The sequence below is a fragment of the Myxine glutinosa genome, chromosome 8 (genome assembly GCF_964187855.1).
Source record: "Myxine glutinosa chromosome 8, kmMyxGlut1.1, whole genome shotgun sequence".
NCBI lineage: Eukaryota > Metazoa > Chordata > Myxini > Myxiniformes > Myxinidae > Myxine > Myxine glutinosa.
In genome coordinates this window covers 21153139-21170615 of record NC_136268.1, presented here as the reverse complement: position 1 = coordinate 21170615, position 17477 = coordinate 21153139, and the positions used below count along the sequence as shown (strand labels likewise).

The 17477-nt window shown below is 44.4% G+C and overlaps 2 protein-coding genes across 2 annotated transcripts in view; both read left to right on the top strand.

The window, feature by feature from the left end:
• Nucleotides 1-17477, top strand: part of LOC137432037 (anoctamin-7-like) — a 213056-nt gene that overhangs the window by 103070 nt on the left and 92509 nt on the right. The gene's annotated exons all lie outside the window — the stretch shown is intronic.
• LOC137417910 (uncharacterized) overlaps nucleotides 7543-17477 on the top strand; it is a 33074-nt gene continuing 23139 nt past the window's right edge. Inside the window, exons 1-2 of the mRNA XM_078782983.1 lie at nucleotides 7543-7556; nucleotides 13496-13616. Coding sequence (XP_078639109.1) covers nucleotides 13517-13616 — 100 coding nt within the window. The 5' untranslated portion in view covers nucleotides 7543-7556; nucleotides 13496-13516. The remainder of the gene's footprint in view (nucleotides 7557-13495; nucleotides 13617-17477) is intronic.

The following is a 17477-nucleotide window of genomic DNA, read 5'->3' as shown; positions in this document are numbered from 1 at the left end:
GATTGACAGGAAATTTTCACCATAGAATTGCAACTCCACCTGTAGAATTTTTTAATGATAATTTTGTCATAGGTTACGTGGCTTGGCCGCCATCTTGGAAAAATCAAAAAATTTGCACCTCCATATCTCCAAAAGCGCTGAATAGAAAAAAATTGAGACATGGCTCATTGTAAAGAACTCTCCTTGGGGAATAAAATATGTTAATGATGATGTCATGGGTGCCTCCATTATGATGTCATAATTTGACAAGTACAAAACTAATCCGATCAAGATGAAATTTCTTGAGCATAATCTAGGAATAAATTAGTTTAGAAAAAAAAATGATGACGTCATTAGTCACGTGGTTCGGCCGCCGTATTTTTGTTTTAATACAAAAGCCTTAAAAACCACTGAAAATACTTCCTGGTGAGGGTTTGCAATCTCTGATTGCTCCTTTTCTTGTTTATCTTGTAATTAGAATACCATGCCATGGAGGCCCTATTAATCTGCTCTATCCACCTTAACATGGTGCGCGCGTTTAGAAACATTGGAATTTTCCGGATTATTTGTAGTTAATTATGAACTCAGGCTATCATGACGATCATTTTGGTGTATCACAATCCACATCAGAAAGCTCTAGTAGAACTCCACAAAAAAATTTGCCCCACCTCCCCCCCCCCCCCACACACTCACACACACACACACACACACACACACACACACACACACACACACACACACACACACACACACACACACACACACACACACACACACACACACACACACACACACACATACACACACACCTCATCCATTCATAGTCGATTGAACTATATCCTTGAACATTGTGGAACATAAATCACATTCATAATACGTACGTCCGAGAACCTCCAGTTTATCAATACGTGGACATGTTCTATCCCTATAGCGTGGTGTCTAAGGGAAATGAATAAGACTGCTTCAACAGCGCTAAACTTCCGGATGTATTTAACGATCTTTAAAAGCATGTGTTAAAATTGAAGTACTGTATAGTGTATATATACTTGAACACTGTGCGAGTATCGTGTTTTCCGAACTATTTAATTTACTCTGTGACTGATTTGTTCTCCTTTGTGCTCATTCGCCCCGTGTAGACATTGTAGGAGAATGTTTAAGCCTCAGGAGACTTGAGACGCCCAAACAGCTTTATAAAGTAAGGATTTATTATAATTAATGTCACTTGTTTCAATTCAATAAAGACTACAATAGCTAAACGGATTGGTACTCCAGTCGTTGGTTATTCTTCCTTGGCCGGTCCTCTCCTCGCGCTGTTTCTCGTTCCGTACTCGTTCGTTCCGTTGGGCAGCGATTCTCGTGACAAGTGTGTCGAGTCCAGGAAATGTTCACGCTTTTATGGGCACCGCAGTGTTAATCCTCCCTGCGCTAATGTTAATCTCTTCTCCGCAGAAATGTTACTCCGTCATCCCCGCTCGCCTCACCGGCACCAGCTCGCTCCCCCCTGCTGGGAATTCCTTCAATGCTACATTTGCTTCACAATAGTGAAAGCCTAGGAATGTGCTCTAGCCCGGGGCCGTGACAAGGTGGACAAAAGGACTCCCAGGTTCCATGTTCCGAGGTACATTCCTGACATTCCTGACATTCTTACGAACCACTCATTGGTTCACTCACCAATCTCATAACTAGTTACATAGTATAAAGATTTATTCTACCACAAGATTATGCCGAATTCCCTTGACAGTAAGTGGAAAAATAAACTTATGGAGGAGTTGGATGAAATAGAATTGATGAAGGAGCAACTTTCTGTGAACCTGTTGAAGTTCTTCCAATTTGTGAGTAATAATGTGGGAGAACTCAGGCTTCGGATGTTTGCAAAGTTATGTCATAATTTTGGTTTGTGTGATTATGTATTGTGAATGTTGGGGTTGGACATCATGCGCCTCCTCACTGTGCAGGTCAAAGTACACACTCGCAAATATTAGTCAGCTATTTATTTAGTAGCAGCAAAGGTACCCGGCATTGCAGGGTGACGCAGGCTTGCTTTGTGACGGGAATATTAAAAGAGGGGGAGAAAGAGACAGGGGAGGAGGGTAGCAGAGAGAGCGGGGAGGAGGGTAGTGGGGAGAGCGGGGAGGAGGGTAGTGGGGAGAGAAGGGGAGAGAAGGAAGATTGAGTGAAGAGGAGAAGGGAGGAGAAATGGGTGGGGGAGAGAGAGGAAGGGGATGAGGGGTGAGTGAGGAGAGGAGGGGAATGGAAGGCAGCGTGAGGAGAGGAGAAGGGAAAGCAGTGTGAGGAGATGGGAATTCAGGTGGGGGAGAAAGGGGAGGAAGGCAGCTGGAGGGGAGGGCAAGGGAAGCAAAGGCGGCATGAGGAGGGGAGGAGAAGCCAAGGCAGTGTGAGGAGAGGGGAGGGGAAGTGACGGCAACATGAGGAGAGGGGAGGGGAAGCCAATTCAGTGTGAGGAGAGGGGAGGGGAAGCAAAGGCAGCGTGAGGAGAGGGGAGGGGAAGTGAAGGCAGCGTGAGGAGAGGGGAGGGGAAGTGAAGGCAGCGTGAGGAGAGGGGAGGGGAAGTGAAGGCAGCGTGAGGAGAGGGGAGGGGAAGCGAAGGCAGCGTGTGCAGTTGTTAGGGACCAAGGGGCACATACAATTATTATTTTGTGATTAATACTGTAGTACAGCACAGTAATGAGGTTTTATAAGCACCCCCCTTTTTTGTAATTGTACAATCAACAACTCCCTCTTTTTTGTAATGGTACAATCCACACTTTGAATCGGGAAGCATTTAAAATGAAATGCGCCCTTAACTTCACGGACGTAAGAATAGCACTCAATGTTGAACATCAAAGTCGAAAGACAAATAAAAGGTAAGAGATAAAAGGTAAAGCAACTGAAAGGTAAGAGAAGGGTGAACAGTTTTTTTTTGGGCATCACACTCCCTAGTCATGTCATGAAGGTGCTGGAGAGGGTTCTGGATGGGAGGATAAAGAAGAGTGTGGAGAGCAGCATGGGTTTAGAAAAAGGTAGGGGAACGACAGATGGGATGTTTCCACTGAGACAGCTGGTGGAGAAGAGGTTGGAGGTGCAAGGTGAAATTGGCATTGGGATTTGTGGATCTGGAGAAGGCCTACCCTACAACACTATCCCAAGAGAGGTGATGGTGACACTGAGATTAATGAGAGTCCCAGAGGCAAAAGTTAGGTTAGTGGAAGGGATGTACAAGGGAACGAAGGAAAAAATTATTATTATTATTATTTTTTGTATACTGAATCGAGGCTCGTGAAAGAGCTGACATTTACTTCACAAACAAATCAACCAGACAAACAAAATATATAAAAAGAGCGAGCGGAAGACAAGAGAAGGGGAAGCACACAAACACTTGAGAGCACACAACATTTAAGAGCAGGGAGATGTGTGGGAGGGAGAGGGCTTCGGGGGAGGACGCGTGGGAAGGGGGGGGGCGTGGGGTGGGAGAAGTATAGAACACAAGGACTTCCAGGACAGAAGTTGGTATTTCAAAAAAGTAGAATTGGGGTGAAATTAGCGGGGATAGAAAAGATCAAGGTTTTGGATGGTGGAAGATAAGAGATGGTGGTGAACAGCTGTTTTAAAGACCTGGAGGGTGGAGTGGGATTGAAGAGAGTGAGGGAGTTTGTTCCAGAGGTGGGAGAAAAGAGGGATGAAGGAGTGAAGGTGAGCAGAGAGTCTTGATTTTGGCAGTTTAACCATAAGAGGGTTGCAGGCAGATCTTGTGCGACCTGTAGGAATATTTGCGGGACAGAGCCCAGAGAGAGCTGGGGGGGCAAGGCCAGAGAGGAGTCTGTAGAAGACGGAAAGACCACCAACCTGCCTATGGCGAGTGAGTGAGAGGCCCTTGGAGTTAGCTTCATCGCGGGAGATTCCAATGATTCTGAATGCTTTGGTTTCAACAGCGTTAAGACGAGCTAGGTGTGAGGCAGGAGCACCAGCCCAGAGGGGAGAGCAGTATTCCATTGAGCTGCGGATGAAAGCCTTGTATGTGGTGAGGAGCTCAGGTGTGCCAAGGAAGGACTTTGCACGACGGAGGATGCCCAGTCGGCGACTGGCTTTGGAGGCCAGATTTGAAATGTGGTTTTCTCAGGAAAGATCATGGCAGATAGTGAGACCCAAAAGCTTGAGTGACAGAACTTCTTGGAGAGGATTATTCAGAAAGTGGATGGGAGGGTTGTCCAGTCGGTCTTTTCGGAGAGACATCGTAAGAGTGTGAGATTTGTCAGGATTGAAAGACATGTTCCACTTGTTTGCCCAGTCTGTGATTTTGTCCAGGTCTGCAGAGAGTGAGGAGGCTGCAGACTGCCGATCTGAGGGATGAAGAATGGAGCGACAGAGAGTAGAGTCATCAGCAAAGAGATAGAGAGGCTTTTCAAGAGAGTCAGAGAGATCATTGATGAAGACCAGAAAAAGCACAGGGCCCAGAACACTGCCTTGGGGAACTCCAGCCTGGACAGGAAGAGGAGATGAGAGAAACCCATTCAGGGCCACACGCTGACTACGACTAGAGAGGAAGTCCGCCAGCCATAAGTGGAGATTTCCATGGATACCAAAAGAGGAGAGTTTGGTGAGCAGAGCGGGGTGCCAGACCGTATCAAAGGCACGTGATATGTCAAGGGAGACAGCTCTAATTTCCTGTTTGGCATTGAGGACCTCCATCCATTGTTGAGAAAGCAGAAGCAGCATGTCCAGAGTAGAGTGACCAGGTCTGAAACCAAATTGATGATCAGAGATCAAGCCATTGGAGAAGAGGTAAGATTTCATATCTGAAGCAATGATGGATTCCATGACTTTGCTGATAATTGGGAGAAGGCTGATTGGTCTGTAGTTGCTGGGATCTGTTTTTGCACCTTTTTTGTGCAAAGCGGTGATGTTGGCAGATTTCCAAGCAGATGGCAGATGACCTTGAGCAAAAGAGAGGGTGAAGAGAACAGAGAGAGGGAGTGAAAGAGCGGAAGAACAGGATTTTAGGACCCGTGGGCTGATGCCGTCAGGTGCAGTTGCAGAATCAGAGTCGAGGGTTGACACAAACTTTTCCACCTTGTCAGAAGGAAAGGACACAGAGTCCAGGAGCAGCTGGGTACGACTGGGTACGGTGGGTACAGAGAGGGATGGGTTTGGGACACAAGATTTAGAGGCAAACAAAGAGTTGAGGCATTCAGCTTTTTCACGTGTGGAGTTAGCCATGTGGCCGTTTGAGGAGGGAGGGGATAGAGGGGGAACAAACACCAGAAACAGATTTGACCAGATGCCATCAGGATTTGGAAGAGGGAGACAGATAAGAGAGTTCTGTCCTGAGAACGGAGAGATATTGTTTCCTGGCTCTCCTGAGAGTGGGGTGTTCCATTACCAAGCTGCTTGTTGTAGAGCGCTCGCCAAGTGGCTTAAGCACCTTTTGGTTCTTTGGCCAAGTGGCTTTACAAAAAGCTTCATGGTTCTTTTTAATTGTTTTATGGAAATGTCCTTAATGTGTCTGTTGTCATCTATATTAACGTTTTCTATTAACGTTTTGTAATACTAATCCTTTTACTATTATTATTATTTAGATTATTATTTTACAATATGGTACTGCAATGTTAATATTATTATGCTATTATCATTACTCTTGTTATTACTTTCGCTATTTGAAGTGACCTGCGAAAAATTCCATGATAACGTGCAACGACGCTCAAGCTGTTACATATTTATACACCTTCCCAAGGTGGAAAACGGCATTAAAACATGGAAATTCCTCTGGATTTTTTGCAATCGAGTCTAAAACGAGTGATAATAGCATGGAGGGAGTCCTCTTAGTTGTGATACAATTGAAGGTTCTGAAGCATCACTCATAATACCCTCTCCCACCACCACCGGAAGCAGCGCCAGACGATACACATTTACAAAGACAATATGCGTGGCTCTACCTTCGGAACTCCACATGAGGGGAGCATTTGAAGTCGCTACAACCTTTGCCTGACTTGTAAGCCCCCTTGGCAAGTTTAGTTGATTGAGATTGCATAATGATAAGTATCGACCGAATACATCGATGAAGATGTATCAAATAATTTGACACAAGTGTCCTCACGGGCCACCCAGGACTAGGTTTTGGTGGCCCGGCGGAGTTTTTGTTGGCATTCGGCACCGGGAACACCGCTTATTTCGAACCCTGCAGGTGGACAAAGAGGTTGTTGAATGTATGTATGAGATGGGTCATTTTCAGAGGAGTGGAGGACAGGGTTAATTGTGCCAATGTGGAAGGGGATGGGGGATGTTCAAGATCCGGGAAAGTACAGGGGCATCACACTCCCTAGTCATGTCATGAAGGTGCTGGAGAGGGTTCTGGATGGGAGGATAAAGAAGAGTGTGGAGAAGGAGATCGGAGAAGAGCAGCATGGGTTTAGAAAAAGGTAGGGGAATGACAGATGGGATGTTTCCACTGAGACAGCTGGTGGAGAAGAGGTTGGAGGTGCAAGGTGAAATTGGCATTGGGAATTGTGGATCTGGAGAAGGCCTACAACACTATCCCAAGAGAGGTGATGGCGACACTGAGATTAATGAGAGTCCCAGAGGCAAAAGTTAGGTTAGTGGAAGGGATGTACAAGGGAACGAAGGAAATTTTTTTTTTTTTTGTATACTGAATCGAGGCTCGTGAAAGAACTGACATTTACTTCACAAACAAATCAACCAGACAAACAAAATATATAAAAAGTGGGAGCGGAAGACAAGATGGGGAGAGATGGGGAAGCACACAAACACTTGAGAGCACACAACATTTGAGAGCAGGGAGATGTGTGGGAGGGAGAGGGCTTGGGGGGAGGAGGCGTGGGAAGGGGGGTGGGGGGGGGGGGAGAAGTATAAAACACAAGGACACCAAGGACTTCCAGGACAGAAGTTGGGATTTCAAAAAAGTGGAATTGGGGTGAAATTAGCTGGGGTAGAAAAGATCAAGGTTTTGGATGGGGGAAGATAAGAGATGGTGGTGAACAGCTGTTTTCAAGACCTGGAGGGTGGAGTGGGATTGAAGAGAGTGAGGGAGTTTGTTCCAGAGGCGGAGAAAAGAGGGATGAAGGAGTGAAGGTGAGCAGAGAGTCTTGATTTTGGCAGTTTAACCATAAGAGGGTTGCAGGCAGATCTTGTGCGACCTGTAGGAATATTTGCGGGACAGAGCCCAGAGAGAGCTGGGGGGGCAAGGCCAGAGAGGAGTCGGTAGAAGATGGAAAGACCACCAACCTGCCTGCGGTGAGTGAGTGAGAGGCCCTTGGAGTTAGCTTCATCGCAGGTGATTGCAATGATTCTGAATGCTTTGGTTTCAACAGCGTGAAGACGAGCTAGGTGTGAGGCAGGAGCACCAGCCCAGAGGGGAGAGCAGTATTCCATTGAGCTGTGGATGAAAGCCTTGTATGTGGTGAGGAGCTCAGGTGTGCCAAGGAAGGACTTCGCACGACGGAGGATGCCCATTCGGCGACTGGCTTTGGAGGCCAGATTTGAAATGTGGTTTTCCCAGGAAAGATCATGGCAGATAGTGAGACCCAAAATGACCACATTATGTTCCGAGACCGTTTCGGTGTAAAGTGAGCTTTCCTTTGCTTTCCCTGATGCAGTTAATTCATAAACATCCTTCACTGTTGTATTACAATAGAAAGACACGACAGGCTATTTTACAATGCAGAGTCTCACCAGGATGTAGATTAGCTAATAAGCTAATTCACTTAGAATCTCATTATGCTATGTACATCATGATAAATGTTTGTCATGTGCAAACAAACCTCCACTATGAGGAGTAGAGGGATTGCCGTTGACAACAACACAAACATAAACTGGGTGAATAAATTACCCAAATTATAAAACACAGGATTAATAGTCACAATCGTGGACAGAATGCACATTCTCGGGAAGAAAAATAAACGCGTGGTTAAATTTTATACAACTTTGCTGAACTGTGATTAAGGCCGGTTGGGCACGCTAGGCGAGCTCATAGGCCTTGTTCCATCCATACCATGGGTGGTGCTGGCAAATGCACTCAGGAATGGTGGGATAACTTTGACACTATCAGCATGGTTCAATAAGATGTTAAGGTTATATAACTTTGTCAAACTGTACTTAAGGCGGCTTGGGCGCCATCTTTAGTAGGCTGCCCTGGAGCACGATATTTAGGCCGTCGGCCGTGCAGCAGGAGATGGGGTCTTGCAATTGTGTGACTGTCTATGTCTGTCCAGGCCATAACACATTTACCATTTGGGTTTTTCATCAAATTTTCACCAAATCTTTATTATGATAACATGGAAAAGGCAAATGAATAATTTTGTCAAAAAGTGAAAAGGTTAAAGGTCAGCGTCACCTAAAATCATCAATTTTCATCCAATTGACCTGAAATTTAAATTTACCATTTGCATTTTGTCAAATTTCCAACAAAGCTTTATTATGAGAATGTGAAGGCAAATTAATAATTTGGTGAAAAGGTCAAAGGTCAGCGTCACCTAAAATTATCAATTTTCATCCAATTGACCTGAAATTTAAATTTACCATTTGAGTTTTGTCATCAAATTTTCAAAAAACCTTTATTATACTAAAATGGGGAACATTAATCTTACTATAATTCGCCAAATGTCTGTCCGTCCGTTCGAAGGTACTGCAAGAACGGCTCAACCGATCGCAACAATATTTTGGGTGGGTATTCCTGGGACCCCTTGGAGTAAAATAGGCTATATTGTTTTTCCAAATTTTTCAGTTTTTCCAAACACGATGGAATAATATTTACCGATATGAACAGTGATGTGGCTTTTGTTGAAATTCTACAAATACTGTTTATTCTACGTACCAGGAGAGAGTAGATCGACTCCTGACGAACTCTTCCTGTATAAACGTGTGGCTCCGAAGTAACATGGCAGCGTGTGCATAGCGACTGAGAAACGGGTGTAGCTTCCGTGTTACAGATTCGGCGCGCACTCTTCACACATAAACGGTGCGACTGAGAAAGACGTGCGGCGGCCGCTTCCGTTTTGCAGAATTAATATAATTCACCTGTTTATTTTTTATCCATTTTCGTCAAGTTTAGTTTGGGTACAAAAGTGGATGTGGACGGGCTTTGCATTTTGAGATGCTTTCTAGTTTTGGACTTGCTTTGTATCTCACAGCAGTGATGTTTAGTTTGTTTATTTGATGTAGAATAATTATCCTCCATGCTGCAGTGTAACTTGGGTCCCATTAGTCAACTCACTTTGTCGTACTGTGTAGTTTCTGGGAAATCAAGTCAGCGTTCCATTCCTATATCGTGTTACCATGAAGGATCCAGTGTTGAAAGAACATCTTAAGCAAATGTCCCACAAAATCTTCCTGGAAATTTAGTTGAGTTTGGATACATTGGAAAATCCTGCTCATGGGAATTGCAAAAAAATTGTTGCTGGTTGAGGTGGGAATGGATTGTTTGACATCGTGCTGACAGGTGAGATGTCATATGGTTGTCGTAAGACATACTCATCCAGGATGGAGTCTTGATGGACTTGCAGTACACCAAAACTTCACCCCACCCAAAATAGAACGTCATTTTGTGCAATTCCCAAGTGGAAGATTTCCCACTGGGCTTTAACGATACCAACTTCCAATGGGAATTTTGTTTTTGACACTTGTGTGAGGCTCTCTCCCATGTGATGGATTATCAAGACAGCTGTACCACCATTGGCTCACTGATAGTGCCGTGCTGTTTGTGTTCATTGCAGGCAGCAAGCATTGTTTCACGTTTTATTGGCGTACTCCATGTATAATGTGGTAAGTTTAGTCGTGTGCATTGCTTGACCCTACAACCCCACTCCCCCTCCACCCCAACCATTATTTTCCTTTTGCATGGCATCACAAAGTGTACTGTCCCTCGATTGAGTGTTAAACTGGACACCCCATCTGTTAGCATCAACTGGTGGATGTTAAAAACCCCACAGGGTATTTTGTGAAGAGTAGGCGATGTATCGCAGGCCTTATCTTATACTGTAGCCATATCTCATTCACTCGAGGAAGAAGATGGGACAGAGAGGAGAGGAGAGGAGAGGATCAGATAGAGAGAGAATGAAACCTGTTACTTGTGGCAATGTTGGCCACATGGTGGGCTCTGTGTAGCCATCTGTACGGGGTTGATATTCGACCTCGTTCTCTGCACGTCAGCCAGGAAGAGGAAAAACACCAGGGAACTGCATCTGATCACCAGAGTGTCTTGCAGCATTGGAGATCGGAGATCTCAACTCCTGATAGGCAGCACCCGACAAAGCCCAGAAAACTCTTCAAGAGGACCCCACAGCTCCCAAAGACTCTTGGGTGACCCAAATAACTTTACGCTGTGTTCCCATTTTTATTTAACTTCCCTGACTCGTCGAGCACGCTCATGGAAAATTTGAATATCAAAATGAAAACTGGAAATTTGGAAGGTGGGTTTTAGGTCGGGGTAGGAGGTGAACGAGGGTAGAAAATGTCATGGTCTTGAAATGGGGACAATTGGAGACGGTGGTGAACAGCTGTCTTTGAATACCCAGAGGGAAGAATGACATTGAAGAGAATGTTGAAGTTGGTTCCACAGGTGTATTCTGATGGAAGCCCAATTCCCCCTCAATTCCCCCTCAGCCACGTATTGGAGTGTTGTTACTTCCACAGGGTGCACAAAGCCCGAGGAATTGGAAGTCATCGTTTATCCAATGGCTGCCTATTCTCCTAATTAGCATGATGGGCAGACGAGAAGTCTCCACTCTAAAGATTGCAAACAAACAAAGATTGCAAAAAAATAATTAAATAAATGGTGTGAATAAAAAAACCCCTCGTATAATATTGTTTAAACTATCACAAAAAGGCACCAATCCTGCACGCCTGAACAAGACAAACACTGAACGCGTACTTTAACTTAAAACGTGACTAATGCTCCAAGCCTGGTGACAAGTGGAGAGGTATGGATTGGTCGGGTGGGCAGATAATTAAGCTAAACACCGAAGATAGAAAAGAGATGATGTAGGGGATTACTTTACTGCTGCAACATACAGACTTGGCATTTAATATGGAATATTTTTTTTGTGGGGCTGAACTTGCTTTTCAAGATGTCTTAGAACCAAAAGTTCATTGGAATTATGTTGAAATTATTCTAGATTTTGTTAATGTGACCTTTAAAAGAAACAAAAACCACATTTGACATTTCGAAACAAATAAATTGATCCTTGAAAGTGATGTAAACTGATATCGAACTCAATTCATGGACAGTACTGTGTTAAACTTCTGTACGTTTTCCAGAAGTATCTCTTTATTTTGCACATTAGCCAAAATTTTTTTTAACAAAAACAAAAGTGAAATTACGACTGGGATTACGGACAGTAAAATTACAGTTCAGTACTTCGTGTAACCCCCACGAGCATGCAGGAGAGCACGTCCACGTTGAGGCATGCTGTTCACGAGATTTGCCAAGGTTTGGACAGGAATCGCTTGCCATGCAGTGACAATAGCCTGCTGCAATTCACGCACAGAGGTCGGCTGCTGGTCCAAGTGGTCAATTTGACACGTTAATTCTGCCCACAAGTTCTCTATCGGATTCATATCCGGGGACATGGCAGGCCACTCCATATGCTCCACACCACGGTCAGCAAGAAAGTGTTGGATCATGCGAACACGATGAGGCCGTGCATTGTCATCTTGGAAGACAAAGTTTCCTCGAAAGGCTGCACGAGCAAATGGAAGCAATGTTTCTTCCAGAATGGCCCTGTACTTGAACTAGTTCAGGTTTCCATTCAGAACAACCAGGTCAGTTTTGCCCCCTGCATGAAAAGCAGCCCAAACGGTCACCCCACCACCTCCAGCTTGGACTCTTGGCACTATACAATCTTTGTTGTAGGCTTCATGCACTTGTCTGCACACTCGGACGTGGCCATCTTGACGATAGACCAGAAATCTAGACTCGTCACTGAAGATCACGTGATTCCAGTGTCCTGGCTGCTATTGATGGTGCTCTCTGGCCCACTGCAATCGGCGCTGGCGGTGTTGTCTGGTCAGGCGTGGATTTCTCACGGGACGCCTGGCACAATAGCCTGGTTGAACCAAGTTGTTGGTTGAATAGCCTTCTGGATACAGGCACATTTGTCAGTTGCTGCCACTCAGCCCTAAGCCGATTAGCTGACTTGGTACGGCCATTGCGGACTAACCGGTGCAGCTGACGATCATCCCTCCTTGTGGTTCTGCGGGGACGTCCTGGCCTCGGTATTGGAGTAGGGACACCCCGCTGAGCATTTCGTTTCAGGATCTTTGACACCTGACCTTGAGTGATACCATACTGCCGAGCAATAGCACACTGTTTCATGCCGTAATTTCGTAAAGCCACCACTCCATGACAAACAGCATTGTCGAGTTGACGGACCATCTCCAGAGGAAGCGGCAATAACCTTTGGAGACGTGCAGCAGTTGTTTTCCACTAATACAGAACGCAACAACCCTTGTATACCCGACTGTGAAGCCAATCATCAAATGCACCTGTCCGTACATTTTGCCACGCCACCTGGGATATAATCCTGTTGTTGACTTCTTGCTGTGACAGACAATCAGTCACATGGTTCTTTTAACAAATAAATCAACAAAGTGTAAAAGAAACTCACCAGATTGATATACTGAGTTAAGAACGTAAACCCAAGTCAAGAAAAAAAAAAATGCCATATTAAATGCGAAGTCTGTATTTACTGAAGGTTTGGCAGGTTGGTCCAAAGATGTGGCTGTTTTGGGGGTGCAGCAGGCCTGTTGCTCTGGCGACCCTCCAGCACATGGTAAACAAAGAATCTCGGCCTTTCTCTCTTTAAGAAAGTCTCAATGCACTCGACTCTGCATTCAGATTTCTGCACTCTGAATGCAGAAATGTCTGTGAGCCTTTCCTCCTCTCCTTCTCAGGCTGCGGCCTCCTTTTATAAACTCGACCGCAGCATGGAGTCTCGTATCGCTTGCAATGGTGTGTTCTTGTACATATAAAATGAAATCCCAGCCAAGTAGCTTGGCAGGGATGGAGTGGCATTTGAAATTGGTGAGTTGTTGGGGGAGCACAGGGGGCTTGTAATAATAAAACGAGAGGGGAGATCAGTTAACACATGTATGTGCGACAAGCTGCGGCTCTAAATCTCCTTTATTATATGTTATATGTGTTAGCTCTTACATGTGCCTCAATTTATACAAAAAAAAAAATGATTGGCAGCTGGCCTCGTGCATTGCTATAAAGCCCCGGCCCACCAAGACAAATCTGACAGCATGAATAATCACAGTGGCGATTTCTATCGCACCGATACACCGTGGGTTGCCACAGCCCTTAAAAACGATCAATCCATTTCAGTCACTAAATGCACAACAAGTACTGGAGGCCTTTGATTTGCGAAATTTGAGAGATGTTTTGTTCATATCCAGGAGTTTATCAAACTCTTAAAGGATTGGATGATAACACCTCTTTAATCAGAGAAAAACTTCCTGCGCAGGGAAAAGTGTATTTTTAATTTGTTTGTTGCTGATGTTTTTGCAGGAAGTAGGTTACTGCCAAGGCATGAGCCAGAATGTTGCATTGCTGCTCATGTACCTGAACGAGGAGGATGCTTTCTGGGCTTTGGCTCGCTTGCTTACCAACAGCAAACACGCCATGCACGGTGAGTGCGCTCACCAGCACCACGTGCAGGCCTTGTGCTTGGTTTGAGGTTCAAGCACGACCAAAATGAATTAGTTTTGTGCTGGGGAGCTAGTCCCGATTGCGAGGTCTAACGGTATTTGAGGAAAAAAAACCAAAAAAACAACGGAATCTTCATTCGTACGAGCACAGTTTGAATCGACTAATGTAATAATACATTGTTCATTTTTGGGTGAACATGTATATAATCTCTTACTGAGGTGTTGGTAGTCCCAGGAGTTTGTGGTTGCTGTAGGGCTGCAGGAACAACTTTACCTTTGAGAAAGGCAGTGCAAATTGTTCCGATGATCATCTGTGCAATCCAAGCTGGTTTCTGCTGCTGTGTTTTCATTTAAATTCCTCACCTGTGGAAGTCATACTGAGGTCTTCACAGCTGTAACCATACTGACCTGAATAATTGCCCCTCGCTAAATTGGGTACCGAGGTGGTGTCTTCTTTTTTTTGTATGTAAAGTCGAGGCTCGTGGAAGACGTAGAACACAGAACAGACCAGAACAAGAGGAACGTAGTGGAAAGGTGGGAGATGCATCAACGCCAAGGTAGAGGGAGACAACAGTGGTATACTTCGAGGAAGAATAGGCATGAGGAAGAATGGACAACGAGGATGAACAAGCTGAATAAAAGCTCTAACACAGCAAGAGTAAGAGATGAAAAGCCAGGGATGAAACTAATGGAAAAAACATGAAAAAGAGGATCCCTCGTGCTGTCTCACTCTGGAATTCACTACCTGTAATGTGCTTCTCATTATCCTAGAATCCACTCAGCTTTAAGAGGAATGTCAATTATACTTATTTGTTATTGTTTGATATAAGTTACTGTAGGAGTAACTGTAGTTACTGTTGTGTCCTCCCGGACCACTGACTCCAGATCAAAAGGTTGCGTGTTCAAATCACGTCGGGGTCACCAATGTAGGAGTTGCGGACACGAGAGGACGAGACACTTCGTGGCTTGTTCAAAGCTCCTTTATTCCAAAAGAACTAACCTAATACCGGAACTCACGCATCTTTTATAACGCAAATCACTCTTAAGGGGGCGTGGCTCCAACAACCGAGCGCACGCCGCGCCCATACCATCAATAGCCCCACTGGTCCCGTGCCTGTGGATTATGTCCCAATGGGGTAACCCCCACATTACTACTTATTTGAGGTTTAATCACATTTACCTGACTTCTGGTACTTCCTATGTCTTGGATGTTTTTTTATTTTTTATTTATTTATTTATTTTTATTTTGTTTTGCTTTAACCTTTCCTATCCCCTTACCTAGAGTGGCATTATGCATTATTTGGGGGTGATTTCCATTAATAAACAAACAAGAAATATGTCGTGCATAGCACGATACTTGCAAAATCCCTAAAATAAGTTGTTGGCTGATGATGACCTCAAAAATAATTGGTGGTTGAATATAGTGTCCAGATATGCAAATCCTCTTAAAATTTCAAGTCAATTGGATGAAAATTGAGGATTTTAGAAATCTGGCCTATGTTGACCTTTTGGCCTATGTTGACCTCAAAAATAGTTGGGCGTTGAATTCATTGTCCAGATATGCTGCAAATCCTCATAAAATTCAAAGTCGATCAGATGAAAATTGATGATTTTAGAAATTTGGCCTATGTTGACCTTTTGGCCTAAGTTGACCGAAAATATAATTGGTGATTGAATTCAGTGACCATATATGCAAATCCTCTTCAAATTTCAAGGCAATCGGATGAAAATTGAGGATTTTAGTAATTTGACAAAGTTGGTAACCTTTGGCCTATGTTTACCTATTGACCCCAAAAACAATAGGCTTCTTGCTTATGACCAACTCGACCATTTGGTGAATTTTCGCGACGATCTGTTGAAAATTGTGACCTGTAGGCGACTGACATACAGACAAACAGATGAAAAATCACTCGTAGAGCAACACTTGGCAAAGCAGAACAAAGTAGAATGGCACTCCTTTTGAAAATCCCAAAAAAATTCAAAAAAAAAAAATTCCAAGTATTACAAACAGGCAAACGGACAGAACGAGAACGGCACTCAGTAGTGAGCATACCACTGCCAGGTGAACAGTTGACGTTTTGTATCGCAGAGTAAACCAGAAAAGCACAATACAGAATCAAATTTAATCAAAATCATCCGTCCAACTTTTTGAGATATCATGCTATGTATCGTTTTTGGCCATATCTCTCAATGGTGAAGAATCACTTAAATAATTATACTAGCTGAATCCAGATCTTCACCAAAATCGAATCGATTCTTCCTTGTCCCACACACAAACTGTCCACCAAGTTTCGTCCAAATCCATCCATGACTTTGAGATATCCTGCTATATGCTGGTTTTAGCCCCATCACTCAATGGTGAAGAATCACATAAAAATTAAATAATTCTCATATCCGAATCCATATTCAGATCTTCACCAAAATCGAATCGATTCTTCCTTGTCCCACACCCAACCTGTCCACCAAGTGTCGTCCAAATCCGTCCACATCATTTTGAGATATCATGCTATGTATCGTTTTTGGCCCTATCTCCCAATGGTGAAGAATCACTTTAAAATTCTAGTAGCCTAATCCGGATCTTCACCAAAATCTAATCGTTTCATCCTTGTCACATACAATACCTCTCTGTCAAATTTCGCCCGAATCAGTCCACAGCTTTTTGAGATATCTTGTTCACAAACAAACCCCTTATGGACAACAACAACAACAACAACAACATGCATTTTAAGGCCATTTTCCCTGCTAGAGCGGGGGTTAGCCTTGCGGTACCCATGACAATCTTCTCCATTTTGCCCTATTTTCTGCATCTCTCCTTGTTAACCCCCTTGCCCGCATTTCTTCTTCCACCATCTTTAGCCAAGTCTTTCTCGGTCTTCCCCGTCCTCTACTTCCTTCTACATTAACTTCCATCACTCTTCTCAACCAGTCACTTTCATCCTTCCTCAACACATGACCAAACCATCTCAACCTGTTCCTCTTCACAGCATCAATCACAGGCAATATTCCCATCATCTTTCGCAATTCATCATTTGTCTTCCTCTCTCTCAACGATACTCCGCACATCCATCGAACCATTCGCATTTCCACCCTTTCCAGCCTTCGTTGCTGCTCTACGTTCATTACCCATGTCTCGCTCCCATAAATCATAACACTTCTCACACATGCAGCATACACCTTTCCCTTCAGCTTCAGCGACACTCCCCTCCTCATCAGCACGCCACTCAGTTCCCGAAACTTCTTCCATGCACATCTCACTCGAACAACCGTTGCCGAGTCTGATCCACCTTCTCCATTCAGCATGTCTCCGAGGTAGCAAAATGTTTTCACACCTTCCACCTTCACGCCGTCTCCAAGATCCAACTCAACATTTCCTCCATCTGCAGCTCCCTCTGTGCACACCTTACATTTGAATGTAGCTGCCACACTGGTAAATGACCCTCTCAGACCACTACATTTTTGATGAACCCACTCAGCGCACATTGTACATTGAATGGAGTTCACTCCGACACCCTTCCTGCACACGGCCACTTCCCAGTTCTTTCCACCTCACCACATGCTTTACCACTTGCCATCACGTTCATCTTTCCGATATTCACCTTCAGACCTTTTGTCTCCATACATTCCTTCCACTTGTTCATCTTTTCCTTCAGTCCATCCATACTTTCCGCAATCAACACCAGATCATCTGCATACAACAACTCCCACGGTAAACCCTCCTTTACGTTCTGAGCCAGCACCTCCATGACAGCTACAAATAGTAGTGGACTTAGTACCGACCCCTGATGCACTCCCACCTTCACCTCAAACTCACCACTGTTCCCGTCCTTCGTCCTTACAGCTGT